Source organism: Rhinolophus ferrumequinum, chromosome 15, assembly GCF_004115265.2.
Source record: "Rhinolophus ferrumequinum isolate MPI-CBG mRhiFer1 chromosome 15, mRhiFer1_v1.p, whole genome shotgun sequence".
Taxonomy (NCBI): Eukaryota; Metazoa; Chordata; class Mammalia; order Chiroptera; family Rhinolophidae; genus Rhinolophus; species Rhinolophus ferrumequinum.
This window is the reverse complement of record NC_046298.1, coordinates 26,870,809-26,896,159: the sequence shown is the minus strand read 5'-3', so window position 1 is coordinate 26,896,159 and position 25,351 is coordinate 26,870,809. Positions and strand designations below refer to the sequence as shown.

Sequence of the window (25,351 nt, the reverse complement as noted above, 5' to 3'; positions counted from 1 at the left end):
TTTACTACGCCTGGGGTGGAGCCCAGAAGACGAGTTTTCAACAAGCACCCCAGGTGACCCTAATGCATTTGGGGACATGCATGGTGGCAATATGGGCTGACAATTAAGGTTCACATCAGGTGTCAAATTAATTCAATACTTATATATTTTTTGAGCATTTCCTTAGGTTAGTCGCCATGCTAGCTGCTTGGAGTAGAATAATAAAAAGATAGGTAAAGACTTATCATTCTACAACTTATAACCTATGCTCCAGTAAGTTCAGAGTGGAGGTCTATATGTCAGTGTTGAGAAAATGAGGTTAGCTCATTGGAAGAAGTAACACATATGTTATGTACATGGTATACCTTTGCCATACCTGCATTGACCTCTTCTGGGGGGTCAGTGATCAATGGGGTGACCAATGCCCCAACCATTGCCAGCCTTTAACACTCTAGTTAGAACTAGCTTACTATTCAGGTTTTGGTGTGACTGCAGAGAGGAAAAGACTGGGAATCCTTGCCAAAGAAAGAGAGAGAAAGAAAGAAAGTGGTTTGGAGTTTTTTGACAAGACCCAAGACAGAGGGCATTTTGTGGTTCCAGAACTTTCCAGCAAGGGATCAGCGGTGTAGTGAAGCAAAACATGGCTCCACTTATGTTTTCAACCAGAGGGAAGTCTCGATGAGGCCAGTGTCCATGACCATGTGGAACCCTGAATGTTCCCGTCTTCCCCCTGTCCTTAAGCCCCCTTTCCTGATCACATCCACCAAAGGATCCAGCTTCCAGTGGCACAAGAGTGAGCGGGCAAGGGTTTCAGCACGGAGGAAGGATCATTGTTTTGTCTGGCAGAAGGTGGATGGGGAGATCCTGGCTGTGCTTCCCCAGCATTTGTTTTGGGGGTGGGCTGTTGCTTTTTATATGATTTTAGCTTCTCTTTGGTGGATTAAATTTCTGCATACAGAAAAGCAACTTATGTAACACGTTCCTCATTTACTGTTGATTTCCCTGATCTGTGCTGTGGGAACAAGTGCTAAATCAGGGCTCCGGCGGGTGGTGTTTTGGTTTCAGGACTGCATCTCCACCAGCAATGTTTGTGAAGTGTATGCAGCGACTCAGTATGCGCTCTTGATTCCGATTCTTCTTCCGTAATGACAAATGGCTCTGTGGTCCAGGACCATCTGCCTCAGTATCCCTTAGGGAGCTTGTTAAAAATGGGCTCCACCCCAGTCAAATGAGTGGGGATCTCAGGGGATAGGGTGTAGTTTATGCGTTTTAAATGCTGAATTTTAATGGCCATGGGTGTGTATGTCCAGTATTTCCCATGGAAGCGTTTGGTTGTACGCATTGGTTCATAGATCCATTTGTGACAGATCCAAAGTTACTCCTTAGATTTTAAGGGGTTTTGTGATTTGGTCCTTCAAAGGTTTAAAATCTGACAATTTCTCTTCCTTGCTGATACACTTCTACCGTACCAGGTCTGTCTGTCTGTCTGTCTGTCTGTCTCTCTCTCTCTCTTTTTTCCTAAAACAGACTGGTTTCATCTGTGCGGAAAAGCTGTTGGGTTAGCTTAAATCTCTCATGGTCTGGCCCAGGAGAACTGGTTAGTGGTCTTGTCTAAATAGGCCAAAGCATCAACACATTACAGACTCAGATGAGCCCTGAACCTGTGGAAACATCCCAGGGTATCACGCTGGAGCCAGCACAACATATAGATGCCCAGCACTCTCTGAATTTCCATGAAGCCGGCAAGTTTCCACTGTTGATGCTGACCTTGTGGCCCCATGTTCACATTTCTTGGAATTTTGAGATCATTTTCCTTGCGTCCTGATGACTTGTCTGTGTGTCGCCCAGGCACTGCATCTCAGATACTGCTTGATTCAGTGTTTTCGGAATTGTTCCTATCATCGAATGAGTCATTTTCACACAAACATGCAACATTTGCTGTTTTCTCTCCATTGATCTTTCAAAATCCTCTCAGCTTTCACTTCTATAATGTTTGTTTATCTCATTCTACTCACTGTTTCAACATGATTATCGTTTTTTTCCCCTTTATTGGACAGAATAGAGTAACCATGTTTTAAAATCACTTTAGAACTGAGCACAGGCACGGGAAATGCCTGTGACTTTCAAGAACCGAGGTCTCTCGAACATGAATTCAGTATCAGAATCCCCTGGAGGGCGGTTCAAAACATAGATTGCTAAAATTGAAAACAAACAAACACATAAACAACAACAACAAAAAAGCCCCACACAGATTGCTGTGCCAACCCCCAGAGTTTCTGATTCAGTAAGTGTGGAGGAGAGTCCGAGAATCTGCATTTCTAGCAAGTTCCCAGATGCTGCGACTGGTCCAGAGACTTACTTTCAGAACCACTGCTCTAGACAAAGAAGTACCAAGACGGTTGAGACAAAAATGACAGATGGTGCTTGAGAATCCCAGTGGGTGGTATTAGGGGAGATTTGAAGCACCTTCGGTCTGGACCTTGAGTCTGCATTCACGAGAATTTATAAGTTGAAAGTTTGTGAAATGAAAATTTGTAAGTTGAAAGCTTGAGATTACGGGAACTTCCCAGCAATGAGGCGTTGGAGTTTCCGCAGTGCTTTTTGGGATCCTCATAGCAGTCCTGAATGGTAGCTGGTGAGATGCTCCTTTTATAGCGGAAGAGACGGAGGCTGTACGTGCCCAGCGTGGGACCAAGAGAGACATCCAGGCGATTGGACTCCAGAGCCAGGCCCTGGATCACTGCCCAGCTGGTTCCAGGCAGTACAGGGCAGTTCCTAAACCCTGATCCCTGACACACATATGTCCTGAGTGGGGGCCGGGAAGAGCTGGTGGGGCAGGAGCCACTTCTTGGACCCTTTTTCTTATTCATGGAAGGATATACTCCTTCCAAGCCCAAGATACAATGACTAACTCTGTGCCATTCAGTTTGAAAACCTGGATAAAATGGTCAATCTCCTAGAAAAATATCACTTAACAGACTCAAGGATGACTAGAAAACCTGAATAGAATAATAATCATTAACAAAAATCATTAAATCAGCCGTTACAAACCTCTCAGAGAAAGCAGGGAAGAAGTCACACAAGGCCTGGATGGTTTTATCGTCAAGTCTACCATATATTCTAGAACAGATAATCCCTCTCTTATCCAAATGGTTGCAGAGAACAGAATAAGAGAAAACACTCCCACCTCCTTTGGTGAGGCCAGTATAACCTGGATTTCCCAACCAGACAGGAGAGGAGGAGCAGGGAAAATTACAGGTCAGTTCACTTAAGGATAGAGTCATTACAGGCCTGACTAACCCTCCTGGGCTTGTTACAGTCCCCTCGATACTCCCTCAGAATTGTGATTGTGCCAGAAACTTCTCACTCCGTGCCCCGAATGTGACCCCAGTTCATGACCTTTAGAATCACTACTGCTTCTGGAGATGCCCAGCTTGTCCCCAGAAGAGGCCTAGGGGAAATGGGCTCAGGACAGCCCACGTGTCTTCGGTGTCATGGGCAGCGGCCCCAAGCCACCTAGTGAAACTCCGAAAGTCCATGGAGGGTGTCCACTCTGCGGCCTCTTGTTAATGCAGGTATCCGGTTCCCTGGTTACAGCTGTTCTTTTCACACATTTCACGCACCCACTCCCAAGCCAACAGACTTTGACCAACCTTTTAGTTTTTCAAAAGGGGTTCATTTTCCAAACCAATAACAACAACAAAAACCTCAGTAAGGGCTTCTTATGTTTTGTCTTTAAAGTGAGGCAAGTAAGTGACTTGTGCTAATGAATGAACTTAAAACCCTTTTATGTGGTAACGTGAAGACTGGTCCAACTTGGCCACTACCTCTGAGTGGAAAGTGACAGACTGTGATGGAAAATCTGACTGTAAACTTGACCCATGGCAAATCCAAGGGGGAAATCGACTCTCCTTGTTGGGTCCCCGATCCTGGATTTGATTTTGGCATCCGGAAGAGGCTGATGGAATCTCCACTGCGGTCAAGATTCGGAAGTGTACTAATGACTTTCCCTGTCTGCTCAGAAATTGTTTTCCTCTCTCTCTACCTCAAAAAAGGCCTTAGAAACGGTTTCAAAGTTGCTATTTATCAGTGGTGAACTAAAAGTGGGGAGGGGAGTGGAAGGCCTCCCCCCCACAAGCAGTAAGGAGGTACATTGTCTGCAGAAGTCTCAAAACAATAAAATCAGTTTGCCCACGTTGGTGAACCCCTCACTGGGGAAAACCTCCAGGCCCACAGCTTGGCCCCCATGAATTAAGGCCAGTCTTAATTCATGATGATGACAGTGGCGGTGCTGAGCCCCTTCTGGAGGCAAAGCCTCGCTCTTTGTGCCTGACTTCCTGGATATCACTTAATCCCCTCAGTACTTCTCAGACTTAGCAACTTCACAACATAGCAACACAACAAGGTTAGCTATAAATGGCCTTGCTTCCAGGTGGGGAAACTGAGACTCAGAGAGGCAGACACAGAGTGCCTCGGGGAGGAGTTGGGGCATGGTGCCAGGTCAGGAGATGCTGAAGCTGTCAGAGGTTTTGTTTCCTTTTCCTAAAGGAAAAAAAGGCACTTCAAGGATTTAGGCAAACGAGCAAACCTTTCCAGCAACCCTGGGCCTTCCTTTCAAACATCTTCAGTGGTCCCAAAGATTCTGACTTGGTGTTCCAGGGAGGTGGACCCGCTGGTCCTGAGTGATTTTCCTCTGGTCCTTGGATGAAACACACACACACACACACACACACACACGAATCCAAGGCCTCAACTGAGAAGGTGGCATCCGAATAGACACTGGAGGTTGTGAGAACATCTTGTTTTAAACTTAAAAGTCTGTCTGTGTCAGTCGTGTGGATCTGCTTCCCCTTTTTAGCGGCCCAGGCTTTGTGTGTGTGCAGATAAACTGTCATCTCTCTGATAGACATTTAGGCGCTTCCAAAGATACATACATACTCTCGCCAGCCCTGGCTACGGCCAGTCGTCGTCATGCTTTCGCAACCTCTGTTGTTTTGATTTTCATTTACAGCCAAGGGTGAGCATTATCTTATGTTCCTTCCACTTGTGTTTCTTTCCCTGGGAGTGGCCCAAGCACAGTCATGCCAAGTGTAGCAGGAGTTGACACTCAGTATGGTGGGTGGACAAGGGCATTCGGCCACATCGCTTCAGGCGAATTGCTTAGCCTCTCTGAGCCAAATTCTTCATTCATAAGATGCAGCTATAATCATACCTCATGGGGTTAGGGAAAAGAATAAGTGAATTCATTCATAGAAAGCCCTTAGAATACTACCTGGCATACGGTAAACATTTGATAAATACTAGCTGTTGTTATTTCAATCCTTTACCCATTTTTCTAATGGGGTCTTTGTATGTTCCTATTTGGTTTTTTTTAGAACACTTTACGTATTGTACACATTAATTTTTTGTTATATACATTAACTCAACCAGTACTCATTGAGTGACTGAATGGTTAGGCAAATCATTGCGATACCTTATACCATGATGGAGATACACAGGAGGTCCTGAGGGAGCTATAGGCAGAGGCACCTAAGCCAGCTTGGGAAGGGAGTTCAGAGAGGGCTTCCTGGAGGAGGTGATAAGCAAGCAGAGTCACAGAGCATGAGCCAGAATGAATGGGGTGGTGGGAAGCGACGACAGCATGCACAGGGGCAGAGAGCCACGGTCAGCGTGTGGGTGCATGATACCACATCACAAAGAATATGGGAGCCCAACCCATGCAACTCCACCTTGCAGGGGAAGCTGAAGCTCTAGGGAATTCCCTGTGCCCTCAGCACTAGCTTAAGAACCAGACAGATGGAGCCTGAAGTAGGAGGGTGTTTTGGGATTCTTTCTGGAAGGGGCGAGGAAGTCCTCATGCAGTCCACACTTTCCCGGCCTGCAAAACCTCCCTGCTCTGGCCTGTCTCACGCTCTTCCCCACACCATCTCTCTGGGTTCTGCATGTGTGTTCCCTCCCTGCCAGCCCTCATGTGAGTAGTTACTCTCTCCTCCTCCTTCATGGCTCGCTTCAGCAGCAAGTGCCCCATGGAAACCTTCCCCGACTCCCCTTATAGGTCAGCTTCCAGTCTGGTTTGCACACGAAGCACCGTGTTTCTTCACCGACAGCACTTACCTCAGTTTGTAGTGCTCACAGCCTGATTACTTGAATAATGTCTGCCTCCTTCACTAGACTGCAAACTCCATGAGGGAAGAGATGGTCTCTGTCTGCTCACAGTTCTAGCTCCAACATCTAATAATGCCGGGCATCTAGTAGGTGCTTAAGAAATAGCTGCCGAAGGAGGGAGTGAATGAATGAACGGACAAAAGAGAGAGCAAGGAGCTTTGCGGGCCTGAAGATGTGGGCCCTGAGCCCCACTGGGAATCCTCCTCACATTTGTCCGATCCTCCCACCGCTCTCGTCTCAGCATCACCCTCCCACCTCGGGTTGTCTTGTATTCTCACGTTGCGCTCCCTGCTCTGGGTAGCATGTCATGGAGAGCTAATGTTTTGTCAGGGCTCTTAATAGCAGCTGAAGGATTCCCTTTCTCTTGTCTTGTCTGACAGTTGTTTTCACCATCTGCCATGATTGCCCGACTTGCTAGGCTTCTCCTCCCTTAATATTCACACAGTTTCCCCGGCTCTTAATTAAATGCCTGGGCTCATCTTCCCACCCCGCCCTCCATCAAGGCTATTACAGATCCTTTTCAGCCGAATGCGTTTCATTTTGAGTGGCATTTTCTGTAGTCCTTCACTAAGGAAGAGGAAATGCAATGGACTCCTGAATCGTCCCAGTTACAGGGGGGATTTTGAGATTTCCCCTTTAAACTTGCTGTAAACTTTGGAGGCAGCATGGTGAGGAAGAAACTGGAAAGAGCAAGTGTGGGCTTTGGAGACATAGCCTGTGAGTTCAAGTGCACACTCTGTCTCTTGCTGAGTTGGTGACTCTAGCAAGTCTCACCCCCTTTGGAGCCCCGGTTTTCACCTGTGTCCTAGGGGAATAACGGTACCTACCACACAGGATTAAATGATGGCTCCCGACTCACAGCCAGTGCCGAGTGAATGTTCATTTCTCATCTTCCCCTTTCTTAGACCCTGTCGCTTTACTAAAAGGCATGATTTCTTACCCTGCCACCATACTCCCTGTTGCTTTCCTATCGACTGACTCTGGGATATTAATTTTCATTCTGCTTGTGTAAGCCAGCAAGGTGAATTCAGGAGGCCTCCTTTCCAGGCAGCAGATTGGCTGACCCTGTCACTTCCTTCCTCAATAGAAGTCAGTCTTGAGTCTTCTGCTCACCATCTTGATGACAGTGACAGTGAGTAGGAGGTTCCCATCTCCAAGCTTGTTCTTTCCTTTCTTTCTGCCTGGTGGCTTTTTCCACCTTTGGCCCCTGTTCTCGGTTGTCTCCCACTTCTCCACATTGGGAGTAGTGGATCTGTGCTGAGTTCCTGGGGTTTAGATAAGACATCCCCTTGCTGGCCTGGCTTGCCACTGGTGACCCCTCATATCACTTGGTGGTGAAACAACTCGCCACAGGTTTACTGAGCACCGGTGTGTGCCAGGCTTGGTGTTTGGTGCTGAGGCTACTGTGTGTAAGTGATGGTTGTTGTCCTCGCCCAGCTCACACTCTTGTGGGAAAACCAGAAAGGAGCCAAATGTCACAGCCCACCATGATGTGGGAGTGCCCTACAGAAGTGTGGAACCCACTGGAATTAGGAGGTTAGAGAGAGGACTTCTAGGAGGAAGTGGCATCTCGTCTGAGACCTGAAGGATACACAGAATTTGCTCAGGCAAAGAAGAAAAGGAACAATGTTCTAGACAGTAGGAACTGTACTTTATTAAGAAGATTTATAGAAAATATATAACATCTACCTCAAACATCTTCAATAAACTGCGCTTATGATTTCTTCATCAAACATTTAGTGACTACTATAAGCCAGCTATGTACCTAGCAGTGGGTCACTGTGTGCTTTATCCTGGAAATCTATTGATGAATAAGACAAGATGCTTCCAATTTAGGGAAGAAAGAAAATAAATAGGGAAAAGACAAACCAACAATTTCCATATCATGTCAAAATAGCTGACATTTATTGTTTTAGCTCTTGCTATGAGCATACCCTGTTCTAAGCATGGTAACTCAGTTAATCCTAGGAGGTAGGGTCTCTTTCTCTCCCCATTTTACAGACAAGGAAGCTAAGGTATACGGAGGCAAATAACCTGCCTAGGCTGTGATCTATGAATCGGTAGGTGGCTATTCGAGGATGCAGGTCTAGGGGTCTAGCTCCAGGCCCATATTCTTAACGGAGGTTGTCATCTGGGTATGCAGAAGAGAGCTACCTCCTAGTTGGAACCTGCTTTTTTTCCTTAGCTTTTTGAGATCATTATTTTCCTACAATTCAGTGACAGATTTTCCTTTGTACCCACTGTGTGCTGGGAACCGAGAATATAGAGATGACTAGTTTCCTCTTTCAAAGAACTTGAAGCTAATTAAACTAATTAAGGGATCAGGTGGTCCCAAGTGACCAGCTGCAAAGCTGAGTGTGCTGAGAACTCAGGAGGCCGCGACAGGCCGCCTTGGGGGCCCCAGGGGTGGGCTGTTCCCGGGCGCTTGGGGAGAAAGAGACAGTTCCCTGCAAGAGAAGCATTTCAGGTGGCCTTGAGGATTTGATGTGGGAAGGTAAACAGAAATGGCATTTTGGGCCAAAGGGACAGCTGAAGCAATGGTCCAGAAGCAAGAAAGTGCAGAGAGTTTTAGAGGACCTCAAACAGTCCTGGAAATTAGGGTGTTTAAGGGGCAGGAATGGGGGTTCAGGTTGGAAAATAGGATGAGGCCAGAAGGTAACATTTGTGAGCAGAGTAAGATGAGAAAGTGACTTTTCAATGGGGTGGCTTCATTCATTGAAGACCCTAAGGGATCTTTCTCCGTGGGTCAGAATTCTGGTCTAATAATGCTTTGAGGGTCGGCATGGCTTTGGAGGGTTTTAATACAAAAGACATAATTTGACCTGTGGAAAAAGGTCTTTTTAATCATGTTCTTTTGCATCTTTAATACATGCTTTGCTCTGCTGTTTAGACATCTGACAATAAGCATTGTAAACTGTATGATCATCACCCTTAGCAATTCTCAGTAATCTTGGAACCTAAACTTTCTTGAAATTCACACTGTGTGGATTTTCTTAAGAGGCCTAATTATGTAACATGGCAGATGACGGCTAACATGGCTAAGTAAGATGTTTAAAGATCTACCTGTACATTTGAGCTTTGCTGTTGACTCCGGCTCCAATATGAGAGATTCTGTATGTGGTGGTAGTTAAGGTCTGGGACGACGAGCAGTCCTGAAGTAGTGGTACCACTACCGAGTTCAGGTGCAGGTTAGGCACTGTGAATTCTCTTGACATGAGGGGGTGGCATGATTGGGGTTTTTTTTCAACGTCAGCATACCCTATCTCCTCACCTCTAAAGATCCTGACCACTCAGCTGTGCTACTGTTGAAATAAGCTGCTGTTCCCATCTGCTGAATCTGATGGCAGTACCTCATTCCTTATGATGTGCAAAGGGTCTTGACACATGAACTTCGTACCCTTGTACTTCCCGTCTTACACTCTCTGCACGGCCCACCACGCTTTAGGTATCTTTGGTGAGTCAACCACAGACCAGGAAATGGTTCTCAGGCACAAGAACTATCACTTTCTCTTCTAAGAACTGCAGCTGGAAAACTCTAAACCCGCAGTCAACAACGTGATGGTTTTACTCAACTGAGGAACCAACGCGTCTCCTCTTTTGCTTCTTTAAAGCCTACCCAACCCTTCACCACAGTTTGCAACTCACCGGACTCCAGTGTGAATTGCCCTCCGGGTGGTCCCAGCCCTCCCCTCTGTCTACGGATGTATCTGCTTCCCAAGGCAGTGATCCTGCGTGGAATGCTGGGGAGAATGGACGGGAGGGAAACGCCTGGCACTTGGTCTTTTTATGGGGCTAGCGGCAGATCCATCTCACTCTCCTTATCCTGCTTTCTGGCTTCACCCCCTCACGCTCCCTCTTTTGCTCAGGTGGTAAGTCCTCCATGATGCATCTAGCATTTGTTTGTTTATCGGCTCATTCACTTATTCAGCAATGATTAAGCCCCTTCTGTGTGCTGGGCTGCACTGTTTGGGAAGACATAGGAATGACTGACGTAGCCCTTGCCTTTAAGAATCTGTCTGAGGGTGAGGAGGGAGTCAGACATATAAGAAAAGGTATGTGAGGCTTTGCAAGGTATGCAAGATAATTTTCCTATAGAATGATTACCTGCACTGTCAGGTATGGGAGCGACCAGCCACAGGAGGTGAAAGCTAGATTTAAATTAATTGAAATTAAACTGTAAAAATTTCAACAGTCATACGTGGCTACTGTGTTGGGCATTGCAGATATAGAACACATCCATCGTTGCAGGGTATCCTGTTGGGCAGCACTGAATCAGACTGTAAGCTTTTGAGGGCAGGATCCATCCCTATTTCTGCCCATCAGCGTATCCCAGGGGCCAGGCATGTTGTAGACGCTCACAAATAACATGGTGAATGGATGGAGGAAGATGCAGTAAAGGCTGTGAAAAAAAGGAGGATGCACAGCCACGAGAAGAGGGATGAGCTGCTCTGGAAGTATTCCTAAGCAGGTAACAGGGGAACCGCAGTACAAAGGATGAAAGGGCTTTTACCAGATGGGCAAGAGAAGAAGGGTGTTTCAGGAGAGAGAAAGACTCGGGTATTGCAGCTTCCTTCTGTGTTCTGATGCCTACAGTAACACCAAAGGTGTTACTATTTTCTTCACAAGGGAAGAAAACTTCATAGCACTCACACAGTGTTCTCTCCCCGAGCGTCTAGGAGGGGTGAGATCTCACTTGGCTGTTGTGAGGCAGAAGGGCCAGGTGTTATATAAGGACAAGTCCTCTAGGTATGAGATCAAACTGATTTCAGAAAACCAGTGTTTTCATGCACGGGGCTAATACAAAGGTTTGGGAGTCTGACTGACACATTGAGAAATAAGTATGGAATGCACCCGAACATTAAGAGTGATAGTTACAGGGTTGGCACGTGGTATGATGAGGTTGCTCCATTAGTTTCCTCCATTTGTTATTCACTCATTTATTCACTTCATGAACACTCTGTTGAGCAGTTTCTGTCTTCCAGGCACTGTGCTCAGTCCCGCAGACACAAAGGTGAATAACTCTCAGGCTTGTCCCCAAAGAGTCCACAGTCTGGTGGGGGCATCAAGCAGGTGTAGAGACGATAATAATGCAGAATAATGATCATCATGTGACACTGGGACCAGGTGTAGTGCCCGAATTTTTTTTTTCTGCTTTTTCAGCAAAACCTGGGCTCTTAGGAAGAAAAGCAGAATATCCCCCAGATTGTTCTGGGCAGGTGAGTCTCGCTCCTAGTCCAGCTGCCCATGATAATCAGAGAAAGACTGTAGAAGTGTGGAACCAGCAGGATAACGCATCCCCCAACTGGGGATGGTATCCTTTGGTAATGTCTAAGCATTTCCTTCCTTCCCCACTGTCCAGAGGAAGCCTGGCACTCCTCTGTGCCTGGGGTTTGACATGTTCTTAGTGGAGTACATGGGCATGGACCCTGTATTGAGTGGCCGTGTTTCCTGAAACCTGAAGCTGCATGGCAGAAGTGTTCTGTGGTCTACCCCTCTCATCTATCCAGTCTGCTGGGGTGTCCTTCAGCCCTTTACCTTCCATCCGCCTAGAAAGCTGACCCCTAGTCCCCTGGCAGCTTCCCCTTCTCTTTCAGATAACAGGTTTTGTTTCTGTTTCTCTCGTGTCTTTTACAAACTCCAGTGCATTTTCTGATAGACCTTTTCTTGCTGCACATTTAAAACTATGCACCATTTCTTGACACTTTCGGAGTCATTCTGCCATTTCTTGGTGAGTTGGGCAGGTTTCCTTCTCCCATTGGCTGAATTGAGGTGCCTTTTTCTGGCTTTAAGAGTCTGTCCTTAAGGGAATCTTTAATACACCTGGATCCTTTATTTTTTTGTCTAATCTGATTATCTCTGTCTCTCAATATATGAGTTTAATCTGTTCAGATTGATGTGATTATTAATATATTTGGATTTTTCTCCTATTTTTATGTTTTCTTTTTATGTTATTTCTTTTTATAATTCTGTTTCTCTGTTTTCTTTTTATAATTCTCTTTATAATTCTGCTCCTCTCCCATCCCCATCCCCTGACCTTTTCATGCTTTTTAAATTGAATTGATACATTTTCTATATTCCCTCTTCCTGGGCCTGTTTGGAATCTGGCTATAGATTATATTTGTATCTTAAATTTTAGCATACACACTTAACTATAATTTTTTTCTCTCTAACAAATATGATATCCTCCTATTGAAGCAAGGAGGACCCTCCTATAGCAAGGAGGATCCTACCTGGCTTTAATTTCTCACTGAACATCTTGTTTTTATTTTGTCTACCCGATGTTGTTAAACACCAAACATTATTTTTGCAGCCAGTAATTATATTTAGTAAATTTGTAAAAATCAACTTTGTTTCTTTTATCTTGTCTTCCTATGAATTAACCTTTTGATTTGTGAAATTTCCCTTTATAATTCTTTTACAATCTGTGTTTGATAAACTCTCATAGTATTGGGGTGTTTGAAGATGTCCATTTACTTTGGCCTTTAAATGCTGTTTTAGCTGGGTATAAAATTCTTTGTTGACAGTTATTTTCTCTCAGCCTTTTGATGGTAGTCATTTTTTTAGGCGTCTGTTACTGCTTTTGCTATCAGTCTGTCATTTGTTTTCGATAATGTGATTTTCCTCTCTGTGCTGTATTTTAAGGTCTTTTCTTTTACATGACATTATACAGCTTTATTACCATTTGTCTTTTATCCTGCTTCATATTCAGAGTACTCTTTCAAACTAAAAACTTGTCTTTTTTTAAGTTCTGGAAAACATTAAGCTATTATCTCTTCAAATATTCCTTTCCTAGAATTATGGAATATTGATTTGATTCTTATTTGCAGAATATTTGTATTTTTTGAAGATACATTTAACTTTTTTGTTTTGAAGTAATTTCAGATTTATAGAAACTGTAAAGAACCCCTTTGCAGATTTACTAGTTTTTAACATTTTTGCCATGTTTGCTTTCTCTTTGTCTGTGTGTGTGTGTGTGTGTCTGTATGTGTGTACATGAGTATGTAAATATTGACTCACGCATACATATGCACTCATAACATATACAAATGATTATACAAATTATTCTTTTTTCTGAACCATTTATGTGTAGGTTGCATGCATCATGCCTTTACGCCTTAGTATTCAGTGTGGATATTTTCTAAGAAAAAGGATATTCTCTTAAGTCAACACAGTACAGTTACGAACATCAAGAAATTTAGCATTGATGAATACTTTTATTTATTCTGTGGTCCGTATTCCAATTTTCTCTCTTATCTCAATAATGACCTTTAGATAGTTTTTTCCTCCAATATAGAATTCAGTCCAGAATCCCAAGATGACTTTAGTTGTCTTGTCTCTTTAGTCTCCTTCAATCTGGAACAATTTCTTAATCTTCCATTGTCTATAATGACACTGACATTTTTGAAGACTACAAGTCAGTTATTTTACAGTGTTCCTTCCTTTGGGTTTGTCTGATGTTTCCTCAAGATTAGATTTAAGTTATTCATCTCCACTGAAATACTTGATATGACATTGTTTCTTCTCCCTACCTACCCATCATCTATCTATCTGTCTGTCTGTATGTATGTCTTTCTGTCATCTCTATCTTTTATCAGTGTAGACTTGAAGATTCTTATTTTATGCAACAGTTTATAATCCATTTACTGCCCTTACTTATTTTGATTTTCAAATTGTTCCAGATTTGGCCATTGGGAGCCTCTTTGAACTGACTCATATATCCTTTTGACATGCCTGGTTATTCTTTTGACCACTTCCTCACCCCCAGGTCCAATAAGATTTTCCAGTCCAACATGTACCTTGCCTGTCCCCGACCTGGCAGTAGCCATTTCTCTGAGGAGCCCTGGTTTATTTTAGTGGGGATTGGTATTTAGAAAACAATGTCCGGGATGTAAGTGTGCTCATTGCTATTAGAGTTTTTTTTCTTATAAGCCCTTTCAGCTGACAGAGCTTGGAAATAATATGTATACATATTTTTTATAGTTATATATATTTTATATATACATATGTAATTTTATATATATAAATTTTTTGAACCATGACTTCATACGGATACCGCCAATTCCATTCTGATTCCACTGCATTCTTCCTTGCCTTCCCGTTCCACATTTATATGTCTCTTCCATAGACAGAACCCTGTCTTTCCATAACATCACACATTAACTCATTTGTTCAACACCCTACTGCTCATAAAATAATACTAGAATTGCTCCACCCTTACTATTATGAAAAGCAAATGCAGTAAGAAAAGTTCAACATTTGTTTGAGGGTATATAATCATAATATTGCATCCAAAAGTTATTTGTATTGATTCTCCCACCCTTCAGTGTACTTCTGTTACTCATTTGAAATACAATTAGATTAATTTCTTTATATTTGTGTTCAGTTATTTTCCCCCATTCTTGTCAATTTTAGTTTCTTAACATGCTTTAACATACTTCAAAATTAAACAAAAAGATATACTCAGAGAAGTGTCACTTCTCCAACCCTTCTCCTTGCCAGATACCTGTGAATAACTGAGTTCATTGTTTTCTGGTTTATTCTTCCTGTATTTTGTTTTTTGCAAAAATTAAGCAGATTTGTCTGTTTCCCTCTGTTTCTTACACTAAAGGTAAAATACTTTTGCATCTTGCCTCTCTTCATGTGAAGATGTATTTTGGAAATCACTCCATATTAGTTCATAGAAATAGGTCTCATTCTTTTTCACAGCTGCATAGTATTCCACTATGTGGATACATTTCCCCAAACCATGTTTGTATATTTAGGTAGTTTCCAATGTTTTGCAGTTGTAAATAGTATTATAAAATAATTTTATGCACATATATTTTTGTTTAGAGGCATTGTTTCACATTAAATTTCTAGAAGTCGGATTGCTGGGTTGAGAGTAGTGCACGGTTTTGTCAGATATTGCCGAATTCCCTTACATTGCAATTGTACCACTTTGCATATTACCAACAATTTAGAGAATGCCCAACTCCCCACATCTTCTCTAGCAGAGTATGCTTTCAAGATTTTGAATTTCTGCCAAGTTGATGGGTAAAAAATGGTATCTCAGTATAGTTTAATTTTTATTTTATTATGAGTTTTAATTTGCACTGAGCAAAATTGAAATCTTTTCCTATGTTTAAGTGCTATTTATGTGTAATATTTGAGATGTCTGATCATAGCTTCTTTCCATTGTTTTGGAGGACATTTTGGTCTTTTTGTCTTCATTGTTTACATATTTTAAAATTATTTTTTAATTCTTTAATTTTTTTTTTATAGTTTGGGGTCTTTGTCTTTTATCTGTGATACGTGATTTTTTCCCCCCTAATTGTCATTTGCTCTGTCATTAGTGCTTACCTTACCCCCATTCTTGTTTCCTGTCTGCTTTTATTTGAGAATCTCTTGCTTATTTTTAATGAATGTTTTCCTTGTACCTCTCACTTTGAGCATTCTAGACATTCCATTTTAAAGTCCTTGTCAGATTGTTTCATGATACTCATTTTATTTGGAGTAATTCATGTCACAAGTGTTGATTTTATTGGCTAGGTTTCTAAGCATTAGATATCTTCTTCATGTTTTGGAAGTCTTTGTTTTGTTTTTCTTTGCTTTCTCTCCCTCCCTTTCTCTCTAGTAGTTTGTGTTTGCCTCCACCTGGCCCAGAGCTCCCAATAAAGCCTTAGCTTTGGGCAGCACTTGGATTTGTTCCTGTTCTGCCTTCATGGAGGAGCCTCATGCCATCCCCTGGTATCAGGCTGTGGGCCTGGGTCCCGTCTCCCATCTTGCGTGGGAGATTTAGTCTCTGCTGCCCTTGAGTCTACTTTCTGCCCACCACTCTGGCTCGCAGCCCCACTGACTGCTTTGTGTTGATGCTCTGCCTCTCACACACACAGATGAGGATCTTGTTTGTGAGCCCAGCATTTATCTGCATGTTTGGAGCAGAGGAGCTATGTCAGAGTGTGATTTTGTGGAACCTTCTTAATGGCAAGTGCTCCTTTGTATTCCAAAGGAAGGAAGGCGAGAATGTTTGAAGGGAATAGAAGGAAGGAAACTAGCATGATGGGGAGTTTCGTGTGTTCTGGAAATGTAGCACAAATCATTTCCTTTTCTTCACAACAATCCTCTGAAGCAGGAATATGGTTTCTCCCATTCCATATGCTGGAAGTAGGGGCACAGCGTGAGTAGTGAGCTGCCCAGTCTTGCAGCCCATGAGAGAGAGTGTGGAGGTCTGGACGCTGCGCTGTCATTGGGTTTCACCCTGACTGCTGGGCTCAGCAGGGTGGTCAGTCCCGTCTGCTTGGAATGCTCCATTTTGGCCTCAGGCTTAGTGGGCAGGTGTGGGTTTGGGAGCAGGCAAGTCATCGTGATGAGGACTCATCAGTTAAATTTCTCTGTTTTGAAATGTCTTGCTATTCTTCAGCTAACATTTATGAAGTGCCTAGGATGAGCCGGGCACTTGCTAATCCCATATCAGGTCTTTAATTAAAATAGCTCAAAACAACCCTGAAAAGCAGGTACTGTTGAGCCCAGCTAATAATCAAGGAGACTGACGCTCAAGAGCTCACGTGACTCCCTAGCTTCTCCCAATTAACAAATGCAGGCCTGGGATTTTTATAACTGTCTGGCTGTAAAGTCCTCAACTTCCATTCTTCTGGCATGTTCTGTTTCCCATGGCGTCTTCCCTGTAAGCTTGTTGCTGTCTTTTGGGGGGTATGATGCCCCAGAAGGAGAGACCTTGAGGGAAACTCAGAGTGGGTTTAGTCTGATGGGCTCGGGGGTGGGGGTGGGGGGGACTTTGCTCTGTATCTCCTAAAACACAGGACCCATTTTAGCCACTTACAATCAAAGACAGGATGTAATCCAAATGGAAGTGATATGAATTCAGTCCCTAAGGAGTCTCTTTTCCCTTCCTTGGTCAGGAGATGGTGCATCTTCCAAATCACCATTGGAGACCCTAGCCCAGCATCCTAATAGAGAAAAAGGCTTTGAATTCACAGAGATCCCCTCCCCCTGTTGTTCTTTATCATGTCAGCCTGTGGTTTTCCCCTCTGTAATTATGTTAGGTATTAGTTTACTTGCTTACTTTCCATCTCCCCCACCCCAAGCAAGCTCCGTGAGGGCAAGGACCTTATTTCTCTTTTTGTTGGGTTTCCATCATCTAGTATGATAGCTAGCCCATAGGAGGTGATAAATAGATTTTGAATGAATGTATGAATCTAATGAGAGACAGCTGGCTTCAGTTCTGGCTCAACCATTCAAAACCTTTGTGGCTTCCAGCAAGTTATTCACTTTTCCTTATCTGCAAAATGGACTCACAATGGCGGTTTCACAGGACTGTTGAGAAATTTAGAGGCAATACATAGAGCTGCTCAAAATTGGTAACCCTCACGTCCTCCTCCTCGGTGTAATTGTTATTGAGCACCTTGATGCTGCTGTGGGGGGCAGGGGGATTTCATTCAGATCTTTCCCAGCCCTGAAAGCACTGATGTCCCAGAGCCTTGAGCTTCTGACTTCTCCCGGGCGAGAGCCAGTGTCCGCTGAGAGCAGCTTCCGTAATGCACTAACCTCTGCCGGCAGGACCGCGGCACGGATTTACCTGGGCTGCTGCAGCAACCGTGGCCAGCTCCAATTAGGAAGCCCTTCCGAGGAGGTTTTGAGGTTAACCCTGAAGAAACAATTCCCTTTACACGAGTCTTTTAATTAAATGCTCCTGCTTACTTTCCGGAGTTCAGTGAATCACTTTATCCGCATTGTGGTGTTTGACAAAGCCCCGTTGCTTTGAGGAATGGAAAAGGACGAGATGAGGAGGCTTTCTGGAAGCGGTCGGATGGCATGGGCATTGTACCTCTGTGCCCCTTCGTGGCTGAGTGCTCACCTGCGAGGGCCCCCGCAGGTGGGATGAGGGGTCCAGGGAAGCAGTTCCTGGTCCCTGCCTTGGGCTTGTTTCTTGAGATTCCAAGACCCCTATTGCTACTTAAGGACCTGAGTCCACCCAGAGGCTCCAGAGGCCGAGGAACAGTTCTCGGTGTATGGTATTCTGCTGAGCTGCATTGTGTGGGACAGTTGACGCTGCCCTCAGAACACGTACAGTGTTGTTGGAGAGACAGGATTCACACAGAAAGTATTACTGGAATACCTTTGTGCTGAGCCAGGCTGTAATGATTGCAAAGCGAGTAAGAGACACCAGCTACTCTTTAGTTACTATATCATGGGTCCTTTAAACATGTTATGCCATCTGATCCTCATAACTTGCTCTCTGACCATTCACAACCAGGGCAGGTCCACTCTGTCCACATAGTAATATTCCTAGGGAGGGGATGGGGGGGCGTGCCAGGATTGGCCTCAGGGGACCAGCTTCAGGTTGGGATGCAGCATTTCAGTCTCCATAGTGATTTCTTTCCCTTCCCTACCAAAAAACAAAAGGAAAGATTCTGCCAACTCTTAGCCAATAGGTAGTCCTTCTCTGTGTTTCCCTGTGCCCTCCCACATCACTGCAGCTTAGGGTGGGCCTCTTGGAGATGCAGCTCCATCCTGCACGGGGTGGGGGTGGGGAGTCACATCCCCCTTCTCCGCCCCCCACCCCCAGCAGAAATGCTGAACTCAGCAAGATTTTCAGACCTTCCTCAGCCTTCTAGCACAGCGCTTGGGGAAGCCGGCTCACACCTAGGTGAATCCCTGGGTAGTCGGGCCCTAGTTCTCAAACCCCGGTCTCTGCAGCAGTGGCCACAGCCTGGGGCGGGCCCCGCAGGCTGGTTTCTCACAGTTCTCCAGGGGACCGTGATGCATGCTCCAGCATAGAACCACTGGGCCAGGTTCTCAGACCTGCCTGCCTGTCAGAATCGCCGGGGAAGTGTGCTGTGTTTGTAAAGAATTTTTATTCACTTGATTTTCAAATGTAGTCTTTACAGTCAACTTCACTGTTTGAACTGGTTTCAATTTACAGAGCAAAGGGGAAGATGATACCCACAGTCAGCTAGCTGCGCCTGTCGTTGGTATCTTACGTTGGTATGGTACATTTGTTACAGTGAGGAGCCAGAATCGACATGTTATTATGACCTGAAGTCCAGACGGTACTCAGGTTTCCTTGGTTTTCATTTAACGCCTGTTCCGGGATCCCATCCAGGACCCCACATTACACTTAGTCCTCATGTCTCCTTTGGTCCCTCTGTGACATTTCTCAGACTTTCCCGATTTTTGATGACCTTCACAGTTTTGAAGTGTACTCATTAGGCATCTTGTTGAATGTCTTATCAATTTGGATTTGTTTTATGTTGGCGCTCATGAGGGCTTTTAAGAGGACGACCCCAGAGGTGAAGTGCCCTTCTTACATCATAATCAAGGGCGCATGCCATCACCATGACTTATCACTGTCGATGTTGACCTTGATCACCTGGCTGTGGGGGCTTTGGCTTCTCCATTTGCCCTCGTCAGCGTTCACTACTGTCACGTTACTCTCCCCCATGCCCCCCAACTTTCCACATTGTACTTTCTTTGGCAGCAAGTCACTATGTGTAGCCCACATGTAGAGAGTGGGAGTTATGCTTCACCTCCCTGAGGGCAGAGTGTCTGCATAACCTGGAATTCTTGTGCATGGGAGAATTGTCTCTTCCCTCCCATTTATTCATTTATTCTGTACTTGTTTGTATCAGTATGGCCTCAGGGATCTTTATTTTATCCTTTCAGTTATAATGCAATACTACTCTATTTGGTTGCTCAGACTGTTCCACCCTTGTCCATCGGGACCTCTTTCAGTTGGCTCGTGTGTCCTTGTGACATACCCCCGTCATTGTGAAGGTTATTTTAAAATTTTATTTAGTACTTCCTTTCTTTCAGCCACTGCAAGCTTATCTGATATGTGTCCTACCCCAGTCCTAGAATCTGCTATTTCTCCAGGGAGCGCTGGTTACTTTTATTGAGAATGGTATCAGAAACCCAAATCTGGGCCCTAGGTGTGCTCCCTTCTATTGGGATGTCATTGATTCTGGACCCTTTCAGCTGACAGAGCAAGGAAACACACACATATATACTAACCTGTATATATACAGTCATCTACACATATCTCTGTACGTAACCTTCTGTATCTGTATTAAACGAAACACGAGTTCAAATTAATGTCTTGAACTCTAATCCGTTATCACATGGATCAGTCTAGCCTCCTCCCCTTGCTTATCTGTGAATGCTCACTCCAACAGTGAGAAACCGTGTTGCTACCACCTGCCGTGCACTTAATTGTGCAATTCCAGCATAGGTGTATTTTGGTATTGATATTCCTAACTTGTACCTGCCTCTGTGGAAATCAACTTTATCAACTGGAATATGGTTTTTCTGTGCAGGTTATTTTGCCTGTACAAAATAAAAGTTTCTTACGTCAGCGCCTTCCCCCATCCCCTTCAGTGAGCTTGTTCATACATTTGTAATAATACAGTTAGATGCTTTGATCACATGCTGCGTTCCATCCTTGGATTCCTCCTGTTTCTTCAATTTTTTTTTTAAGTTTACGTACTTTTAAGGTACACTATCTGTGCTGTAAAGTTCTTTGGGATTCAACAAATACTTAATTTCTCATATTCACCTTTATAGTATCATATAGAATAGTTTCATTGTCCTAAAAAATTTCCCTGTGCTTCCCCTCTTCCACCTTCCTCGTACTTCACCTGAACCCCTGACAACCACTGATTTTTTACTGTTTCTATACTTTTGCCTTTTCTGAAATGTTACATAACTGGGATCATGCAATGGGTAGCCTTTTCAGACTAGCTTTTTTTTTTTTTTAAATTTATTGGGGTGACAATTGTTAGTAAAATTACATAGATTTCAGGTGTACAATTCTGTAATACATCATCTATAAATTCCATTGTGTGTTCACCACCCGGAGTCAGTTCTCCTTCCATCACCATATATTTGATCCCCCTTACCCTCATCTCCCACCCCTCACCCCCCTTACCCTCTGGTAACCACTAAACTATTGTCAGACTAGCTTTTTTCACTTAGCAATATGCATGTAAGATTCATTCATGTATTATCGTGACTTGAAAACTAACTTCTTTTTATCGCTGAATAATATTCCATTGTATGAATGGACCACAGTTTGTTTATCCATTCACCTACTAAAGGATATATTGGTTGCTTCCAAGTTTTGGTGGTTATGAATAAAGCTGCAGGTTTTGTGTGTGTATGTGTGTGTGGCCATACATTTTAAAAGCAGCATTTCCTTTTTCCTGAAGGTGTTCCAGCTGAAGCTGGGTGCTTCCAGGCAGACATGTGGGAGAGGGAATCAAGGATCACATGGGGCCTTTCCCAGAGAGTCCTCTCTGTCCTCTTCTGAATTTGGAGATATTAGAAACTAAGGCCCAGACTTTTTACCACCCAGATTGGAGAGTTGCATGGGGGACCCAGCATATCTGACCCTTCTAGTGAAAATCTGAACATTTGCTGCAAAGTGTTTTTGTCTTGGTTTGGTTTCTCACTTGGTTTATCTGATTTTGGAAGGCTCTGCTCTGACCAATGGAGGATTAAACATGCACAGCGCGGTGAAGAGGAAGCTAGAAGCCGAGAAGGACTATGTCTTTGACAAGAGGCTCAGGTACAGCGTCCGCCAGAACGAAAGCAACTGTCGGTTTCGAGACATTGTCGTGCGGAAGGAAGAGGGGTTCACACACATCCTGCTGTCCAGTCAGACCTCAGACAACAACGCGCTGACCCCCGAGGTAAGGGGGCAAAGACTGGAGGGGAGGGTCAGTCTGGGGAGGGCCTCTCATTCATCAGACTGGGCCACTGGCTTTCTCCTTGTTTCATCAGGGAGCTGATGAAAGTCGTCAACACACACACACAAACACACACCTACAGGACACAATTCGCTAATCACTTTACATACGTTATCCATTTGATCGTTATGATCAGGTAACGATATTGTCTCATTTTACAGATGAAGACCCTGGTAAACAGATTCAGTCAACTGGTCAGGGTCGTAGCCTTAGTCAGGGGTCGGCCCCAGAATCCAGTCACGTCTTGGGATTTTCCAGCTAGGCTGCATTATAATAAATATGTCCAATTTCTTTGTTTTTGATGGAATTATATTTACTCCGCTCACTTACACTTTTTATTAAGATATAATTCACATACCATAAATTTCACCTTTTTAAAATATACAATTCAGTGATTTTTAGTATATTCCCAAAGTTGTGCAACTATCACCACTAATTCCAGAACATTTTCATTGCCCCAAAGTAAACTCTGTACCCGTTAGCAGTCACTCCTGTTCTGCCTTCCCCCCAGCCCCTGGCAACCACTAGCCTACCTTCTGTCTCTCTGGATTTGCCTGTTCCGGACACTTATATATATAAATGGAGTCATACATTATGTGGTCTTCTATAACTGGCTTCTTTCACTTAGTATGATGATGTCGAGGTTCATCCATGTTGCAGCATGCGTCAGTCAGTGCTTCATTCCTTTTCATTGTGAGGATATGTCGTATTTTGTCAATTAGTTCTTCAGTCGATAGAGATTTGGGTTGGTTCCACTTTGGCTATTACGAATAATACTGCTACAAACATTTGTGTACAAGTTTTTGTGTGAACATGTATTCTTTGTTTCCTTGGATATACTTGTATTCCTAATTGTGGAATTACTGGGTCATAAGGCAACTCTATATTGAACTGAGGAACTGCCAGACTATTTTCCACAGGGACTGTACCATGTGGCTTTCCCACCCGCAGTGTATGAGGGTTCTGTTTTCTCCACATCCTCGCCAACACTTGTTATTATATCTTTTTTATTATAGTCATTTTAGTGGGTGTGAGGTGGTATCTCATTATGATTTTGATTTGCCCTTTCCTGATTACTAATGATATTGACCATCTTTTCATGTGCTTATTGGCCATTTGTTTATCTTCTTTGGAGAAATGTCTATTTCAGTCCTTTGCCTATCTTTAATATTGGGGTGCGTTTTTTATTGTTGAGGTTTTAGTGTTCTTTATATATTCTGGATACTATACCCTTATGAGATGTATGATTAGAAACACTTCCTTTCATTCTATGCATTGTCTTTTTGCTTTCTAGATAATGTCTTTTGATGTCCAATTTTTAAAATTTTAATGAAGTCCAGTTTATCTTTTTTCTACATTTCTGCTTTTTAAATGCTAATCATACTGATGTCTTAGGTGAATAGAATAGGGAAACAGTGAATACTAAACGCAATTAGCTAGCTAACATCATTCAAAATATGGAGTCCTTGGGAGGTCAGTGAAGTCATTTCTTTTTTAAAGAGTTTCTTGATGGTGCTAAAGCAGGAAACACTCATCCGAGCTGTCCTCTCCCACTCAGCCGACCTGGGGCAGGGTGGCATTTGTCCCATCTCATCCCACCAGTACCCTTCTGAGGTAGGATTATTATGATCCACATTTTCACAGATGGGAAAACAAGCTTCGAGAACTTAACTGGCCTGGGGTCACATAGCGTAGCCAAATGTAAGCTTCAGGAGGTGAGGGCTTTTCCATTGTTGCCTGCCATTTTGTTTCTCACACTCAGCCCAGTGTCTGGCCCACTGAAGACAGTTCACTCTAAACCCTCCTTTTCCTGTCCCTGCAGTATCCTGCACTCTGATATCCATCATAGCAATGAAGACCACGGAGCTGTTTGGAGGGGAGGAGTGACTGCCCACCAGACTGGGATTGGTAGGATGGCCTGGCATTGCCCAATGTATCCAATACACTTGGGGAGGCCCAGGAAGTTGGGTGGGGTGGGAGGTACTGTGTCCTTGAACTTGTAATCACATGTCTTATCATGATGATTTACATAGACTATAGCTCTTTTATGGGATTGTGGGTGTGGCAGTCAGGAATGCTGCCAACCTGCAAGGGTAGAGGTGTGGCTAAAGCCTGTGCAGTTCGTAGGGCTGGTGGTTTTTTGTTGCCCCTCTTCAAAGCATGGTGTTCAGGTGTCCCTCCCTCCTCCGCCTGCAGGAACCACCGTGGGAGTCTCTGCTGTGCAGACCTCTGTGTAGGATTCAGAGACATCAGAGCCTGTGGTTTACCCCAAAGGCTGCTCTTCACATGTTTATACACGTGGAAACCTTGTTATTTTGAGCTCATCGTGAAATAAATACACGAGGCCAATTCTTGGGTTTTTTTCTATGTCACTACTTTTTAAAAGCCTGCTTTAAAAAGACATAGCATTTTCCTTCGATGAAGTGAATAAATATGAAGGCTTCTAGTTCATTCTGTCTCTCTGGAGCAGCTTTGTATGTTAACTGTTGCCCACTCATCGTGGAAAATGTGTTGCATCCAACTGATTTAAGGTGTATAAGTTCTTATCTCCTAAGATGTGGTCTTGGTTAATTAGAGGTCCACTTCTAATTGGCGTCTGTTTGTAACAGAACAGGAGAAAAGTGGAAAAAAAATATTGATCTGGTGTTTTCAGCTATCTCAATAACCAAAGTGGATTGACTATATGGATAAGCCAGCTAACTCGGTAAAGTAGCCCCAAAAGAACGATCCGACTGAAATGAAGAGGTGGTGTTAGTGGAGGAATACAGATTTTGGAATCCAGCACACCTGGGTTTAAATCCTGCCTCCACCAGCTGACGACTTCTGTTACCTTAGGAAGTTACTTTGCCTTTCTGAGTTTTCTCATTTATAGAAATTATACAATATTTTGCTTGTGGGATTAGAGATACTGTCTGCAAAGAGGCTCACAGCATACCTGGCACAATGGAGGTGTTCAATACATGTTCCTGTCACTGTTAAGATGAAATAGAAGCGATTGGTCACCAGCAGACTCAGTCTTGCTCATACATGGAGGAACTGGAAAGGGGCCACCTTCATGGTCAGAACTGAATTTCTTTTTCTAGTTGGATAGGTGACATTGGCCTTATAGGCAGAAACTCATACATTACTGGGTTTGCTAACTAGATTCTGAGGCTAGCAGGTACGTTGTATTATTTCTCCTGTCTGGGATATAGCAAAGAACCAGGAGAAGAACAAAAATGCCCCTTAAGGAAAGAGCCAGCAAAATAGACAGCCCAAAGTCTTGGTGATTCAAAGCTCATTCACTTCTTCATAAGGAATGGACTCCAAACCCTCACTCAGCTCCCGGTTGTCTGCAATGCTCCCAGCTTCAGCAGATCACCATCCATGGGCGCACACTACACTTGCAGAGGTCATACCTCCCACATTCTTGGTCATACCCCCCATATCTGCACCATCCCCAAGGCCTGTTAACTTTAGTTCTT

At 43.8% G+C, this 25,351-nt stretch overlaps 1 protein-coding gene across 1 annotated transcript in view; it reads left to right on the top strand.

Annotated features, from left to right (window-relative positions):
- CDYL2 (chromodomain Y like 2) overlaps positions 1 to 25,351 on the top strand; it is a 164,562-nt gene that overhangs the window by 114,209 nt on the left and 25,002 nt on the right. The window contains exon 3 of the mRNA XM_033128367.1: positions 21,613 to 21,830. Within this exon, the coding sequence (XP_032984258.1) occupies positions 21,613 to 21,830 (218 nt within the window). The remainder of the gene's footprint in view (positions 1 to 21,612; positions 21,831 to 25,351) is intronic.